At 42.6% G+C, this 17,802-nt stretch overlaps 1 protein-coding gene across 1 annotated transcript in view; it reads right to left on the bottom strand.

Annotated features, from left to right (window-relative positions):
- Positions 1-17,802, bottom strand: part of LOC117510402 (hyaluronan and proteoglycan link protein 1-like) — a 50,135-nt gene that overhangs the window by 8,943 nt on the left and 23,390 nt on the right. Inside the window, exon 3 of the mRNA XM_034170100.1 lies at positions 671-973. Within this exon, the coding sequence (XP_034025991.1) occupies positions 671-973 (303 nt within the window). The remainder of the gene's footprint in view (positions 1-670; positions 974-17,802) is intronic.

Here is a 17,802-nt window from a genome sequence, read left to right as displayed (position 1 = left end):
TGTTAAGCACTCCTAAAACTGGTAGTGTAAAATTTTGTGTGCTCCTGCTGCGACACTAATTTCAATAAATAAATAAATAACAATAAAGAAATTCTGATTCTTCTCAAGGCCAGGGCTTCTCAAAGTCTGGGGACTATTTAATCACAGCGCAGCAAACAAGGTCAGTCAGCTAAGCGAGTCCGAGTGAGGAGGATTGTAGATATCCCTCCGCTCAGGGCTTTACAGGCTGCTGCAGGCAGCAGAGGAGGGGGAGACCTGCTGCCACTCCGTGACAACAGAGACTTTCATTTTCAGTTGCCATACATCAGAAAAGTCTTCAGTAACACCAGAAAAAGTAGCTAGATTTGTCGCTAGTCGCTTTTGTGGAAATAAGTCGTCAAGAGGGTTTGGAAAGACCCCAAATTTAGGGAGAAAGTCGCCAAGTTGGCAACACTGAATGTAAATACACGCAACACGAACTCGCTCGTGCACAGCCCTGTACCAAACCGAACGTCCCGTACTGAAATGGTTCAATACAAATACATGTATCGTTGCACCCTTTTCACATACATATATATCAGTGCACTGCATTGCCTATCACCTAAAGTCATGGGGGCATCACTTATTCATACAGAACTGTTTCCAACAACAATAATAGCAACAACAAAAACAAGCAAATATTAAAATTCACCTTTGAGCACAGAAGCATAGCAAAACACATCAAAGTGGCTCATGTTCTTGTCACGCTGGCCATAGTTTCTCAGACCAGGACCAATGTTGGACCCTCCACAAGGCTGTCTGGGTTTGGTGATAGGATACTGCACTGTGCCATCATTCAGCCATCCAGCATTACACCAGTTCAGGCCGTTCTTCCAGGACTCTAAAAGCTGATCAAAGGAGGCCACCACTGCATCCTGGTCTACACAGGCCTGCACAGCATGATGGAAGTTCATATTGTAACGGCCCAAGCGAGGAAAATATGGGAACACAATACCTGAGAAACACAAAATACAAGAAACATAACATATAGATATAACATGTATTTAAAGCACAAACCTTGGCATTAATATCCATTTGTCCCAGTTTCCTTATACCCCCATCACACATATGCCAATTGAGGCCGAATGGCGTCAGAATGACACAACAATCGGGAAGTATTGAGGTGTGGTATGAAGCCCTATGGATGGCAGTTTATGAGCAATCTACATATTTGGCCCCATTTGCTCGGCTGTCCTAAGTGTGTTGCACAAAAAGAGGTTATATATAAGAACTAGAGTCAGTACTCCCAATGCTGCCTACTAAACGGGAATGTCCCTTCATGGACAGCAACATGACACCTCCTAACCGGTCAAAATATTGAAGAACTGCCCAGTTGTTAATGCATTTTCAATGGTGATTCGTGACTGAACACACTCAGAAAAACACTCGCAAAATATTTGTTAAAATGCCGTTCTGACCTGGATATCGAGTCAGTAAAATTAATTTACATTAAATTATGTATGGAAAGTATTCAATTTACTCTGACACACACACATTCCCAAATAATAGTGTTGAAATTTACACGGATCTGATCTGAGATAAGATAATGGCCTCAGTCATATTCTCCAAACCATGACTTTGGCCATTATTTTAGGAATTTGACAATATATATTATATTTTTACACAATTATACCTTATTGACTGAGTTTCATTCATGAAGTGAGTGTTGTGGGTGCACATCTCTGTGTGACTGTAAGTGGCACAGCGTGTGTCATTATAATCTGCGAGCAGTGACTCGTTATTTTAAGGTGCAAATAAAAAAAAATAGTCGGTCTTGTGCAGTTTTTGAGTCATCTGATTGCAGTCTGCATATTCAGACGGCATCAAAACAGCATCTGAAATGATCTGATCGCTGTTGATTGAGCTCTGAGATCGATTGGTCACAGCAAAGTCTGCCGGCATGTTGTGCCATGGATGTCCACCTCCACTGGACCCTGGCCAGGGAGGGCAAAGGAAATGTTGATAGGTAAAAGCATGTATGTGGCACACATTCATCATGTACAGTGAATGTGAACAGTGCACTATCAAACCGAAAGCACCGTGTGCCGCTGTGCCTCTCCGTGGTCACATGTGCAGTAATGTGTCATAGTGCACATCAGGCATGGAGCTGAACGGATCTCACCGCTGTAATATACACATTATTACTTGATCACCATCTAAACTCTGTCGGAGGTGTGACGCGGAATGGTATCGCCAGGCCGTGACAACATTATTAAACATGAAACTCAACTCCAGCACAGAACCACAATCGTTTCACAGTGCAGAGTGCACAAGAACCAAACCACAGCCTGTGGTGGCAAGCCTCACCCTGGCTGCAAAAAGTAAATCCCATGTGATAATCCAACTGACATCACAGTGTACAGAGTTGTGCTGTGCTCCTGAAGTGAACAAAAAAGAACAAAGAAATTAAGTTCACTGGAAAGGCTGAATCTGACGCATAGTGTGAAAGCTTGGCCCACTGCCAGCAAACTTTCAGCAAAGGTGTCCAGTGGCATGTGCACCCCATGCACACGATTAGTGGTTCATGCAGCTATTATGACACACAGCTGAGTGATCATTTCAGCCCCACACACATGCATGCTGTGCACTCGCGCATGTGAGGAACACAGCGCTGCCTCTCACTCCAGTCTGGTGTTTGCAATCCAGACATATGGACATTGGGCAGTCTTCAGCACCTTTTATGTCCGTCTGACAGCAGTCTGTGTCATCTACAAGGTTGTGAGTGACACAATAACTCCTAAAATACGACTGCCAGCATCTTGTTATTTACAGTGTCACATGTTGGTATTTAAGAGATGACAGGATTGACTCAGGTCTTTAGTTCAATCAATCAATCAATCAATTTTATTTATATAGTGCCAAATCACAACAAACAGCCCAAGGCGCTTTATATTGTAAGGCAAGGCCATACAATAATTACGTAAAAACCCCAACGGTCAAAACGACCCCCTGTGAGCAAGCACTTGGCGACAGTGGGAAGGAAAAACTCCCTTTTAACAGGAAGAAACCTCCAGCAGAACCAGGCTCAAGGAGGGGCAGTCTTCTGCTGGGACTGGTTGGGGCTGAGGGGAGAGAATCAAGAAAAAGACATGCTGTGGATGGGAGCAGAGATCAATCACTAATGATTAAATGCAGAGTGGTGCATACAGAGCAAAAAGAGAAAGAAACACTCAGTGCATCATGGGAACCCCCCAGCAGTCTAAGTCTATAGCAGCATAACTAAGGGATGGTTCAGGGTCACCTGATCCAGCCCTAACTATAAGCTTTAGCAAAAAGGAAAGTTTTAAGCCTAATCTTAAAAGTAGAGAGGGTGTCTGTCTCCCTGATCTGAATTGGGAGCTGGTTCCACGGGAGAGGAGCCTGAAACCTGAAGACTCTGCCTCCCATTCTACTCTTACAAACCCTAGGAACTACAAGTAAGCCTGCAGTAAGAGCGAAGCACTCTATTGGGGTAATATGGTACTATGAGGTCCCTAAGATAAGATGGGACCTGATTATTCAAAACCTTATAAGTAAGAACAAGAATTTTAAATTCTATTCTAGAATTAACAGGAAGCCAATGAAGAGAGGCCAATATGGGTGAGATATGCTCTCTCCTTCTAGTACCCGTTAGTACTCTAGCTGCAGCATTTTGAATTAACTGAAGGCTTTTCAGGGAACTTTTAGGAGAACCTGATAATAATGAATTACAATAGTCCAGCCTAGAGGAAATAAATGCATGAATTAGTTTTTCAGCATCACTCTGAGACAAGACCTTTCTAATTTTAGAGATATTGCGTAAATGCAAAAAAGCAGTCCTACATATTTGTTTAATATGCGCATTGAATGACATATCCTGATCAAAAATGACTCCAAGATTTCTCACAGTATTACTAGAGGTCAGGGTAATGCCATCCAGAGTAAGGATCTGGTTAGACACCATGTTTCTAAGATTTGTGGGGCCAAGTACAATAACTTCAGTTTTATCTGAGTTTAAAAGCAGGAAATTCGAGGTCATCCATGTCTTTATGTCTGTAAGACAATCCTGCAGTTTAGCTAATTGGTGTGTGTCCTCTGGCTTCATGGATAGATAAAGTTGGGTATCATCTGCGTAACAATGAAAATTTAAGCAATGCTGTCTAATAATACTGCCTAAGGGAAGCATGTATAAAGTGAATAAAATTGGTCCTAGCACAGAACCTTGTGGAACTCCATAATTAACCTTAGTCTGTGAAGAAGATTCCCCATTTACATGAACAAATTGTAATCTATTAGATGAATATGATTCAAACCACCGCAGCGCAGTGCCTTTAATACCTATGGCATGCGCTAATCTCTGTAATAAAATTTTATGGTCAACAGTATCAAAAGCAGCACTGAGGTCTAACAGAACAAGCACAGAGATGAGTCCACTGTCTGAGGCCATAAGAAGATCATTTGTAACCTTCAGTAATGCTGTTTCTGTACTATGATGAATTCTAAAACCTGACTGAAACTCTTCAAATAGACCATTCCTCTGCAGATGATCAGTTAGCTGTTTTACAACTACCCTTTCAAGAATTTGTGAGAGAAAAGGAAGGTTGGAGATTGGCCTATAATTATCTAAGATAGCTGGGTCAAGTGGTGGCTTTTTAAGTAATGGTTTAATTACTGCCACCTGTAAAACTATTGACGAGATACTCTATCTCACTTACAGAGTTTAGGTAGCTACTCTGCACTGTGTTGGTATATGGCATTAGAGAACATAAAGAAGGAATCATATCCTTAAACCTAGTTACAGCGCTTTCTGAAAGACTTCTACTGTAATGAAACTTATTCCCCACTGCTGGGTAGTCCATCAGAGTAAATGTAAATGTTATTAAGAAATGATCAGACAGAAGGGAGTTTTCAGGGAATACTGTTAAGTCTTCAATTTCCATACCATAAGTCAGAACAAGATCTAAGATATGATTAAAGTGGTGGGTGGACTCATTTACATTTTGAGCAAAGCCAATTGAGTCTAATAATAGATTAAATGCAGTGTTGAGGCTGTCATTCTCAGCATCTGTGTGGATGTTAAAATCGCCCACTATAATTATCTTATCTGAGCTAAGCACTAAGTCAGACAAAAGGTCTGAAAATTCACAGAGAAACTCACAGTAATGACCAGGTGGACGATAGATAATAACAAATAAAACTGTTTTTTGGGACTTCTAATTTGGATGGACAAGACTAAGAGTCAAGCTTTCAAATGAATTAAAGCTCTGTCTGGGTTTTTGATTAATTAATAAGCTGGAATGGAAGATTGCTGCTAATCCTCCGCCTCGGCCCATGCTACGAGCATTCTGGCAGTTAGTGTGACTCGGGGGTGTTGACTCATTTAAACTAACATATTCATCCTGTTGTAACCAGGTTTCTGTAAGGCAGAATAAATCAATATGTTGATCAATTATTATATCATTTACTAACAGGGACTTAGAAGAGAGAGACCTAATGTTTAATAGACCACATTTAACTGTTTTAGTCTGTGGTGCAGTTGAAGGTGCTATATTATTTTTCCTTTTGAATTTTATGCTTAAATAGATTTTTGCTGGTTGTTGGTGGTCTGGGAGCAGGCACCGTCTCTACGGGGATGGGGTAATGAGGGGATGGCAGGGGGAGAGAAGCTGCAGAGAGGTGTGTAAGACTACAACTCTGCTTCCTGGTCCCAGCCCTGGATAGTCACGGTTTGGAGGATTTAAGAAAATTGGCCAGATTTCTAGAAATGAGAGCTGCTCCATCCAAAGTGGGATGGATGCCGTCTCTCCTAACAAGACCAGGTTTTCCCCAGAAGCTTTGCCAATTATCTATGAAGCCCACCTCATTTTTTGGACACCACTCAGACAGCCAGCAATTCAAGGAGAACATGCGGCTAAACATGTCACTCCCGGTCCGATTGGGGAGGGGCCCAGAGAAAACTACAGAGTCCGACATTGTTTTTGCAAAGTTACACACCGATTCAATGTTAATTTTAGTGACCTCCGACTGGCGTAACCAGGTGTCATTACTGCCGACGTGAATTACAGTCTTACCAAATTTACGCTTAGCCTTAGCCAGCAGTTTCAAATTTCCTTCAATGTCACCTGCTCTGGCCCCTGGAAGACAATTGACTATGGTTGCTGGTGTCGCTAACTTCACATTTCTCAAAACAGAGTCGCCAATAACCAGAGTTTGATCCTCAGCGGGTGTGTCGCCGAGTGGGGAAAAATGGTTAGAAATGTGAACGGGTTGGCGGTGTACACGGGGCTTCTGTTTAGGGCTACGCTTCCTCCTCACAGTCACCCAGTCGGCCTGCTTTCCCGGCTGCTCGAGATCTGCCAGAGGGAAACTAATGGCGGCTAAGCTACCTTGGTCCGCACCGACTACAGAGGCCTGGCTAGCTGTAAAATTTTCCACGGTGCGGAGCCGAGTCTCGAATTCGCCCAGTCTGGCCTCCAAAGCTACGAATAAGCTACACTTATTACAAGTACCATTACTGCTAAAGGAGGCCGAGGAATAACTAAACATTTCACACCCAGAGCAGAAAAGTGCAGGAGAGACAGGAGAAGCCGCCATGCTAAACCGGCTAAGAGCTAGTAGCTGCGCTAAGCTAGCGGATTCCTAAAAACACACAAAGTGAATAATGTGTAAATAATTTAGAGGTGATTCAGCAGAGGGAGTGCTTTAGTTAAGGCACGTGAAGATTACACTGTGAAACAATCAATCAATCAATCAACTTTTTTCTTATATAGCGCCAAATCACAACAAACAGTTGCCCCAAGGCGCTCCATATTGTAAGGCAAGGCCATACAATAATTATGAAAAACCCCAACGGTCAAAACGACCCCCTATGAGCAAGCACTTGGCAACAGTGGGAAGGAAAAACTCCCTTTTAACAGGAAGAAACCTCCAGCAGAACCAGGCTCAGGGAGGGGCAGTCTTCTGCTGAGACTGGTTGGGGCTGAGGGAAAAAAACAGGAAAAAGACATGCCGTGAAGGGGGGCAGAGATCGATCACTAATGATTAAATGCAGAGTGATGCATACGGAGCAAAAAGAGAAAGAAACAGTGCATCATGGGAACCCCCCCACAATCTACGTCTAAAGCAGCATAACCAAGGGATGGTCCAGGGTCACCCGATCCAGCCCTAACTATAAGCCTTAGCGAAAAGGAAAGTTTTAAGCCTAATCTTAAAAGTAGAGAGGGTATCTGTCTCCCTAATCTGAATTGGGAGCTGGTTCCACAGGAGAGGAGCCTGAAAGCTGAAGGCTCTGCCTCCCATTCTACTCTTACAAACCCTAGGAACTACAAGTAAGCCCGCAGTCTGAGAACGAAGCGCTCTAATGGGGTAATATGGTACTACGAGGTCCCTAAGATAAGATGGGACCTGATTATTCAAAACCTTATAAGTAAGAAGAAGAATTTTAAATTCTATTCTAGAATTAACAGGAAGCCAATGAAGAGAGGCCAACACGGGTGAGATATGCTCTCTCCTGCTAGTCCCCGTCAGTACTCTAGCTGCAGCATTCTGAACCAACTGAAGGCTTTTTAGGGAACTTTTAGGACAACCTGATAATAATGAATTACAATAGTCCAGCCTAGAGGAAATAAATGCATGAATTAGTTTTTCAGCATCACTCTGAGACAAGACCTTTCTGATTTTAGAGATATTGCGTAAATGCAAAAAGGCAGTCCTACATATTTTTTTAATATGCGCTTTGAATGACATATCCTGATCAAAAATGACTCCAAGATTTCTCACAGTATTACTAGAGATCAGGGAAATGCCATCCAGAGTAACGATCTGGTTAGACACCATGCTTCTAAGATTTGTGGGGCCAAGTACAATAACTTCAGTTTTTATCTGAGTTTAAAAGCAGGAAATTAGAGGTCATCCATGTCTTTATGTCTGTAAGACAATCCTGCAGTTTAGCTAATTGGTGTGTATCCTCTGGCTTCATGGATAGATAAAGCTGGGTATCATCTGCGTAACAATGAAAATTTAAGCAATACCGTCTAATAATACTGCCTAAGGGAAGCATGTATAAAGTGAATAAAATTGGTCCTAGCACAGAACCTTGTGGAACTCCATAATTAACTTTAGTCTGTGAAGAAGATTCCCCATTTACATGAACAAACTGTAATCTATTAGACAAATATGATTCAAACACCGCAGCGCAGTGCCTTTAATACCTATGACATGCTCTAATCTCTAATAAAATTTTATGGTCAACAGTATCAAAAGCAGCACTGAGGTCCAACAGAACAAGCACAGAGATAAGTCCACTGTCCGAAGCCATAAGAAGATCATTTGTAACCTTCACTAATGCTGTTTCTGTACTATGATGAATTCTAAAACCTGACTGAAACTCTTCAAATAGACCATTCCTCTGCAGGTGATCAGTTAGCTGTTTTACAACTACCCTCTCAAGAATCTTTGAGAGAAAAGGAAGGCTGGAAATTGGCCTATAATTAGCTAAGATAGCTGGGTCAAGTGATGGCTTTTTAAGTAATGGTTTAATTACTGCCACCTTAAAGGCCTGTGGTACATAACCAACTAACAAAGATAGATTGATCATATTTAAGATTGAAGCATTAAATAATGGTAGGACTTCCTTGAGCAGCCTGGCAGGAATGGGGTCCAATAAACATGCCGATGGTTTGGACGAAGCAACCAATGAAAATAACTCAGACAGAACAACCGGAGAGAAAGAGTCTAACCAAATACCGGCATCACTGAAAGCAGCCAAAGATAACGATACATCTTTGGGATGGTTATGAGTAATTTTTTCTCTAATAGTCAACATTTTGTTAGCAAAGAAAGTCATGAAGTCATTACTAGTTAAAGTTAATGGAATACTCAGCTCAATAGAGCTCTGACTCTTTGTCAGCCTAGCTACAGTGCTGAAAAGAAACCTGAGGTTATTCTTATTTTCTTCAATTAGTGATGAGTAGAAAGATAACAAATCGTTATCTAGTTAACTAGATCAATCTAACTGCGCAGATTAAACAGAACTTTATTAATCCTGAAGGAAATTGTTTTGCCAGAGTCCAGAAACAGCAAACTTTTTTTTTTCTTTATGGTGATAACAATGAGTACATGTTTATGCAAAGTGCCTGAAGACACTTTCACAAGATGTTGACAGTATTGCACATAGCTCTGAGTAACTGAAAAACTCTGATCGTCATGTATTCTTCCTGCAGAAGGGGAGGAGTTATATAGTTTGATTGCCACAGGTAGGAAGGACGTCCTGTGGCTTTTTGTGGTGCACATTGGTGGCCTCGGCCTTTTGCTGAAGGTGGTCTGACAGGACATCAGAGTGGCATGCGGGGGGTGGGAGGTGTTGTCATGGATGGTGGGCAGTTTTCTCAACACCTCCACCACAGACGCCAGTTCCACCCCCAGGACAGAGTCAGCTTTCCTGATGAGCTTGTTGAGTTTGTTCATGTCGGCTGCCCTCAGCCTGCTGCCCCAGCACACTACAGTGTAGAAGATGACACTGGAGACCACTAAATGATAAAACATCCGCAACATATTTCTGCAGACACTGAAAAATCTGAGCTTCCTGAGGAAGTACACTCAGCACTGGCCTTTCTTATACACAGCATCTGTGTTTACAGACCAGTCTAGTTTGTTGTTTATGTGGACACCCAAGTACTTGTAGTAGTCCACAATGTCCACCTCAGTTCTATTGATTATTCCCATTCCCAGTTCTATTTTATTCCCATATCAGAATAAAAAATGGATCTGTTCAAGTGGTCTCTGAGCGCAATTGACACTATTTTTTCTACAAGACACTCGGGAGCGGAGGACCCGACCTGTCCTGCCGGGACACATGTGGCGGGGTACGTGATGGATAGCTGGAAGAGGTGGCAAGTCATGTGCCTGTACACGTTGTCTGTGGAGGACGTTGAAGATGTCTTTATTTGGAGCTGTGGTGACCGGGTTTCTGCTGTGTGGAGCGGCCATAGCACTAGTTTACTGGAAAATTAAGAAGGTGGAAGCGGCACTAATTGGCCCATCCAGGCTGCCCCACATGATTGATTCGATTGGAAGGGCAGTGTCAGCTCAGTCGGCGGGTGTTAACCGCACGTTGGAATCCATCTCGGGGAGAATGGCTGCACTGGAAAACCGCTTTGATCGTCAGTAATGACCACATCTCCTCTTCTCTATTCAGATGTATTGGAAGACACTCTGTTTCAGACTGTGGAATCTTTCAGGTGTCTGCTAATCTGGATATCTATTTGGTTCCCAAACACCAGCTGCTCTTCAAGGCCGCTGGGATAAAATCCTCCTCCGATGAACACTTCTGATGCCTCACTTCCTTGTCTTCCCTGCCTCTCTGTCTCCTCCCAGTCCGGAGATGTTGAACACTGGACACATTCAAGTCTCGGCTGTCGTCTGTTTTTGTGTGACTGTCACTGTTTATCTGTGCAATGTTTTTTTTTTTTCTTCAGGGCTGCTGCGTGGTTCAACGCAGCAGCAATGGAGGTTTTTCTTCCCAATTTTTACCTTGTGTGTGCTTTTATATGTGTTCATGTACCGGGCCGGCTTATGTGTGTTGTGTGTGTTATGTGTGTGTTGTCTGTTTGTCATGAGGCCGGTCAAGGTTTGCTCAGCCCTGCTCGTGACCTAAGGCAGGGATGTACATCTGGAGCTGGTCCCCGGGTGCCAAAAAGGCGACCTCTGCTCCTAACTGGCAATTAGGATGGGTAAAATGCAGTAAACACATTTCATTGTGTAGGGAACATGTTCGTATATGCATATGACAATAAAATTCTTTTGAATCCTTTGAATCCTTTGATGGTAACTGGGTTTGGAAGGGTCTTCCATCTTCTGAAGTCCACCACCAGCTCTTTCATCTTAGATACGTTGAGCTGCAGGTGGTTGAGTCCACACCACTCCACAAACCTGTCCACCACACTCCTGTACTCAGCCTCCTGGTCACTGCCGTTGCAGCCCACAATGGCAGAGTCATCCAAAAGCTTCTGCAGGTGGCAGTACTGTGACCAGAACCGGACATCTGAGGTGGAGAGTGTGAACAGAAAGGGAGACAGGACCACCCCCTGTGGTGCCCCTGTGCTGCTTCTGATGGTGTCCAATCTAATACCTCGAAGCCTCACATACTGTCTGTGGCCCGTGGGATAGTTGGTAATCCAGGCTTCATGAAGGTCTCCTCGTGAAGGTCTCCTTCCATCACCTGGTCTGCCTTCTTACCATGACCAGTGACGGTTCTCATCCTGGTCCACACCTCTCTCAAGCTGTTCTGCTGGAGCATGCTCTCCAGCTTCCTCCTGTAACTGTCGTTCATTCTTCTTCAGTTCTTGCTGCACTCTCTTCAGCTCCTCCCTGTCTTCACGCCTGAATGCAGCCTTCTTCCTGTTCAGTGTCGCCTTGATGTCCTTGGTCACCCACGGTTTGTTGTTGGGGTAGTGACACACAGTCCTGGTTGGGATAATATTGTATGTACAGAAGTTGATATATTCTGTTATGCACTCCATAATACTTTCGAAGTCCTCCTTCTACTGTGCATCAAAGAGCACACCCATCGGTTGTCTCAAAACGTCCATGAAGACCTTCTTCAGCCTCCTGTGACCACTGCTGTACCACTCTGGTGATCACAGGTTGCCGTCGAACTGCAGGAATGTAGATTGGCTCTAAATAAATCAGGTTATGGTCCACTTTGCTGAGCGGAGGAAGGGCTGTGGAATAATATACTTCCTTGACATTAGCATACAGTAGGTCAATTGTCTGACTATCTCTTGTTTTAAAATCAACAAACTGCTTGAAAGTGGGAAAGGATGTAAGGGTAACATAATTAAAATCCCCAGAGATGGTAATGGGGATGCCATGTCTGCAGCCTCCCCATTGCGGAGGTGATGACGTCACTGGCCCGTGATGCGTTCGCGGCCGGTGGAATTTTAAACAGCAATGATGATGTGAAAACTCCCTCAGCAGATAATAAGGAGGAAGACTCACTGCCAGCACCTCAATGTCTGGGTAGATGCAATCCATCACTCCTTCACTGTAACGTGTCCTGGATTGCACCCCTTGTTCACGTAAACAGCAACCCCCGCCTTTGTTTTTTCACTGTCTGTGCTGCTCCGATCTACTCGCACCAGCTGAAAGCCGGGTAAACTCACTAGAGTCTGGTATGTTGTCATGCAGCCATGTCTCCGTGAAGCACAAGACTGAGCCCTCACGAAACACCGTTGCTCCTCACAAGTGATGTTCGTTCATCCAGTTTGTTCACCAGTGATTTTACATTCCCCATAACAATGGAAGGAAGATACGGCCGATATTGCTGCTTCATTTGTCTCCGTCTCTACAGTCCCGGTATTTCCTCCGTAGCTCTTTGGGATGTTCTGTCTTTTCCCCATTAGGGCTGTTGGCTCAGATTCAATCAACCATGACCGTGACTCCGCTCAGGAAGAACACTCCCAATCCCAGGAAAATCAAATCAAATCAATTTTTATTTATATAGCACCAAAATCACAACAAACAGTTGCCCCAGGTGCTTTATATTATAAGGCCAAAAGCCATACAATAATAACAGAAAAACCCCAACGGTCAAAACGACCCCCTGTGAGCAAGCACTTGGCGACAGTGGGAAGGAAAAAACTCCCTTTTAACAGGAAGAAAACCTCCAGCAGAACCAGGCTCAGGGAGGGGCAGTCTTCTGCTGGGACTGGTTGGGGCTGAGGGGAGAGAATCAGGAAAAAGAACATGCTGTGGAAGAGAGCAGAGATCAATCACTAATGATTAAATGCAGAGTGGTGCATACAGAGCAAAAAGAGAAAGAAACACTCAGTGCATCATGGGAACCCCCCAGCAGTCTAAGTCTATAGCAGCATAACTAAGGGATGGTTCAGGGGCACCTGATCCAGCCCTAACTATAAGCTTTAGCAAAAAGGAAAGTTTTAAGCCTAATCTTAAAAGTAGAGAGGGTGTCTGTCTCGCTGATCCGAATTGGGAGCTGGGTCCCACAGGAGAGGAGCCTGAAAGCTGAAGGCTCTGCCTCCCATTCTACTCTTAAAAACCCTAGGAACTACAAGTAAGCCTGCAGTCTGAGAGCGAAGCGCTCTATTGGGGTGATATGGTACTATGAGGTCCCTAAGATAAGATGGGACCTGATTATTCAAAACCTTATAGGTAAGAAGAAGAATTTTAAATTCTATTCTAGAATTAACAGGAAGCCAATGAAGAGAGGCCAGTATGGGTGAAATATGCTCTCTCCTTCTAGTCCCCGTCAGTACTCTAGCTGCAGCATTTTGAATTACTGAAGGCTTTTGAAAATGATAAGTAATGAGTAAAGCAGCATGTCTGCACTGTCCAAACAAATTACTAATGCTATTCACTAAGAAAGTAGAGGAAGAAGAAATAAATAGTAAAACATTGTTAAAAGACACAATAACAAGGAGCACACTGGCAGGCAGCTGTCCGTAATGGCGCCATCTTGTGTATTGTTTATGGAGTATGTTCATGTCCAACTTGGTTTTTCTAATCGTGTTTTTACCTTTCTGTGTTTGTAACAAATGTGATACGTATTCTGGACCGATTGTCACGGTAACCAGTCTGATATTGTCCCATATCAGACTGGAAATCAGCCAATCAGAGAGCGCATAGCATAGCAGCCATATAATTAAAGGCTCTGTTGTGCCAAATGTTAATTAAAAACAAACAAACAAAAAGTAAATTGACATTACTACTATGTTACTGTAGCCTTACATTTCCATAATTTATGTTTTCTTTTCACATATAATTCTTGTCTGTAGGTTGCACAATATTAAACAATGTGGCCCATCTCATCATATTCGTGAAAAACAAAGAGATGATCACTGTTTATGCTCTCTCCGGTGTTTGCACATCAGCTCGTTGACACTTGTAGCACTGCTTCTGCGATACCCTCACAAAGACCGACCAGAACATCAACCAAGTTTGATTTTCATCTGAGCATACGATTCGCGATCGGGAGGTGGTCGTGAGAGGTTAAACGCAGCTCGTTACTCCATGTATACTACACGATGCAGGACGCACGATTAAGCTGAAACTTGGCGCGATCCAAAAAATTCTGGCATGAGTGAAAAATTGGCTGAAAAAGGGCCAAAACTCACACAATATAAGCCCAGTTTAAGCCTCATATGTCTGATCCTTCACTGCCAGTTCATTGAGCTTATGCCTCATGCCACAGCCCTTATTCCAGCCTGTTTCTTTGCTCTTGTTTCGTCTATTGTTTCGTGACCTATTGTTCCGTCTTGTATGACCTTGCTTTGTTTTTGACCTTGCTTTTACCACAGACTTTTGTACTTGGACTCACCATGCTTTTGTACCCAGCTCATTATTTTTTTTTTACCACACCTCAGCCTCACTTCTGATGGATACCTTTGCATCATTCTCTGGGCCCCTCCCCAATCAGATCGGGAGTGACATGTTTAGCCGCATGTTCTCCTTGAATTGCTGGCTGTCTGAGTGGTGTCCAAAAAATGAGGTGGGTTTCATAGATAATTGGCAAAGCTTCTGGGGAAAACCTGGTCTTGTTAGGAGAGACAGCATCCATCCCACTTTGGATGGAGCAGCTCTCATTTCTAGAATTCTGGCCAATTTTCTTAAATCCTCCAAACCGTGACTATCCAGGGTTGGGACCAGGAAGCAGAGTTGTAGTCTTACACACCTCTCTGCAGCTTCTCTCCCCCTGCCATCCCCTCATTACCCCATCCCCGTAGAGACGGTGCCTGCTCCCAGACTACCAATAACCAGCAAAAATCTATTTAAGCATAAAAATTCAAAAAGAAAAAATAATATAGCACCTTCAACTGCACCACAGACTAAAACAGTTAAATGTGGTCTATTAAACATTAGGTCTCTCTCTTCTAAGTCCCTGTTGGTAAATGATATAATAATTGATCAACATATTGATTTATTCTGCCTTACAGAAACCTGGTTACAACAGGATGAATATGTTAGTTTAAATGAGTCAAACACCCCGAGTCACACTAACTGCCAGAATGCTCGTAGCACGGGCCGAGGGGGAGGATTAGCAGCAATCTTCCATTCCAGCTTATTAATTAATCAAAACCCAGACAGAGCTTAATTCATTGAAAGCTTGACTCTTAGTCTTGTCCATCCAAATTGGAAGTCCCAAAAACCAGTTTTATTTGTTATTATCTATCGTCCACCTGGTCGTTACTGTGAGTTTCTCTGTGAATTTTCAGACCTTTTGTCTGACTTAGTGCTTAGCTCAGATAAGATAATTATAGTGGGCGATTTTAACATCCACACAGATGCTGAGAATGACAGCCTCAACACTGCATTTAATCTATTATTAGACTCTATTGGCTTTGCTCAAAAAGTAAATGAGTCCACCCACCACTTTAATCATATCTTAGATCTTGTTCTGACTTATGGTATGGAAATAGAAGACTTAACAGTATTCCTGAAAACTCCCTTCTGTCTGATCATTTCTTAATAATATTTACATTTACTCTGATGGACTACCCAGCAGTGGGGAATAAGTTTCATTACACTAGAAGTCTTTCAGAAAGCGCTGTAACTAGGTTAAGGATATGATTCCTTCTTTATGTTCTCTAATGCCATATACCAACACAGTGCAGAGTAGCTACCTAAACTCTGTAAGTGAGATAGAGTATCTCGTCAATAGTTTTACATCCTCATTGAAGACAACTTTGTGAGTTATACCACGGAGTCAGGCACTTCTGATTTAAAGCTCTCTTTTTCAGAGGAGCTACAGCATCCAAACTCGTAGCTTAAAGCAGATAACCCGTAAGTTGGAGAGGAAATGGCATCTCACTAATTTAGAAGATCTTCACTTAGCCTGGAAAAAGAGTCTGTTGCTCTATAAAAAGCCCTCCGTAAAGCTAGGACATCTTTCTACTCATCACTAATTGAAGAAAATAAGAACAACCCCAGGTTTCTTTTTCAGCACTGTAGCCAGGCTGACAAAGAGTCAGAGCTCTATTGAGCTGAGTATTCCATTAACTTTAACTAGTAATGACTTCATGACTTTCTTTGCTAACAAAATTTTAACTATTAGAGAAAAAATTACTCATAACCATCCCAAAGACGTATCGTTATCTTTGGCTGCTTTCAGTGATGCCGGTATTTGGTTAGACTCTTTCTCTCCGATTGTTCTGTCTGAGTTATTTTCATTAGTTACTTCATCCAAACCATCAACATGTTTATTAGACCCCATTCCTACCAGGCTGCTCAAGGAAGCCCTACCATTATTTAATGCTTCGATCTTAAATATGATCAATCTATCTTTGTTAGTTGGCTATGTACCACAGGCTTTTAAGGTGGCAGTAATTAAACCATTACTTAAAAAGCCATTACTTGACCCAGCTATCTTAGCTAATTATAGGCCAATCTCCAACCTTCCTTTTCTCTCAAAAATTCTTGAAAGGGTAGTTGTAAAACAGCTAACTGATCATCTGCAGAGGAATGGTCTATTTGAAAAGTTTCAGTCAGGTTTTAGAATTCATCATAGTACAGAAACAGCATTAGTGAAGGTTACAAATGATCTTCTTATGGCCTCGGACAGTGGACTCATCTCTGTGCTTGTTCTGTTAGACCTCAGTGCTGCTTTTGATACTGTTGACCATAAAATTTTATTACAGAGATTAGAGCATGCCATAGGTATTAAAGGCACTGCGCTGCGGTGGTTTGAATCATATTTGTCTAATAGATTACAATTTGTTCATGTAAAGGGGGAATCTTCTTCACAGACTAAAGTTAATTATGGAGTTCCACAAGGTTCTGTGCTAGGACCAATTTTATTCACTTTATACATGCTTCCCTTAGGCAGTATTATTAGACGGTATTGCTTAAATTTTCATTGTTACGCAGATGATACCCAGCTTTATCTATCCATGAAGCCAGAGGACACACACCAATTAGCTAAACTGCAGGATTGTCTTACAGACATAAGGACATGGATGACCTCTAATTTCCTGCTTTTAAACTCAGATAAAACTGAAGTTATTGTACTTGGCCCCACAAATCTTAGAAACATGGTGTCTAACCAGATCCTTACTCTGGATGGCATTACCCTGACCTCTAGTAATACTGTGAGAAATCTTGGAGTCATTTTTGATCAGGATATGTCATTCAAAGCGCATATTAAACAAATATGTAGGACTGCTTTTTTGCATTTACGCAATATCTCTAAAATCAGAAAGGTCTTGTCTCAGAGTGATGCTGAAAAACTAATTCATGCATTTATTTCCTCTAGGCTGGACTATTGTAATTCATTATTATCAGGTTGTCCTAAAAGTTCCCTAAAAAGCCTTCAGTTAATTCAAAATGCTGCAGCTAGAGTACAGACGGGGACTAGAAGGAGAGAACATATCTCACCCATATTGGCCTCTCTTCATTGGCTTCCTGTTAATTCTAGAATAGAATTTAAAATTCTTCTTCTTACTTATAAGGTTTTGAATAATCAGGTCCCATCTTATCTTAGGGACCTCGTAGTACCATATCACCCCAATAGAGCGCTTCGCTCTCAGACTGCAGGCTTACTTGTAGTTCCTAGGGTTTGTAAGAGTAGAATGGGAGGCAGAGCCTTCAGCTTTCAGGCTCCTCTCCTGTGGAACCAGCTCCCAATTCAGATCAGGGAGACAGACACCCTCTCTACTTTTAAGATTAGGCTTAAAACTTTCCTTTTTGCTAAAGCTTATAGTTAGGGCTGGATCAGGTGACCCTGAACCATCCCTTAGTTATGCTGCTATAGACGTAGACTGCTGGGGGGTTCCCATGATGCACTGTTTTCTCTTTTTGCTCTGTATGCACCAC

Source organism: Thalassophryne amazonica, chromosome 5 (genome assembly GCF_902500255.1).
Source record: "Thalassophryne amazonica chromosome 5, fThaAma1.1, whole genome shotgun sequence".
In the NCBI taxonomy this organism is placed as follows: domain Eukaryota; kingdom Metazoa; phylum Chordata; class Actinopteri; order Batrachoidiformes; family Batrachoididae; genus Thalassophryne; species Thalassophryne amazonica.
Note: the sequence above shows the minus strand (reverse complement) of the source record. Positions and strands in the feature narration are given on the sequence as shown.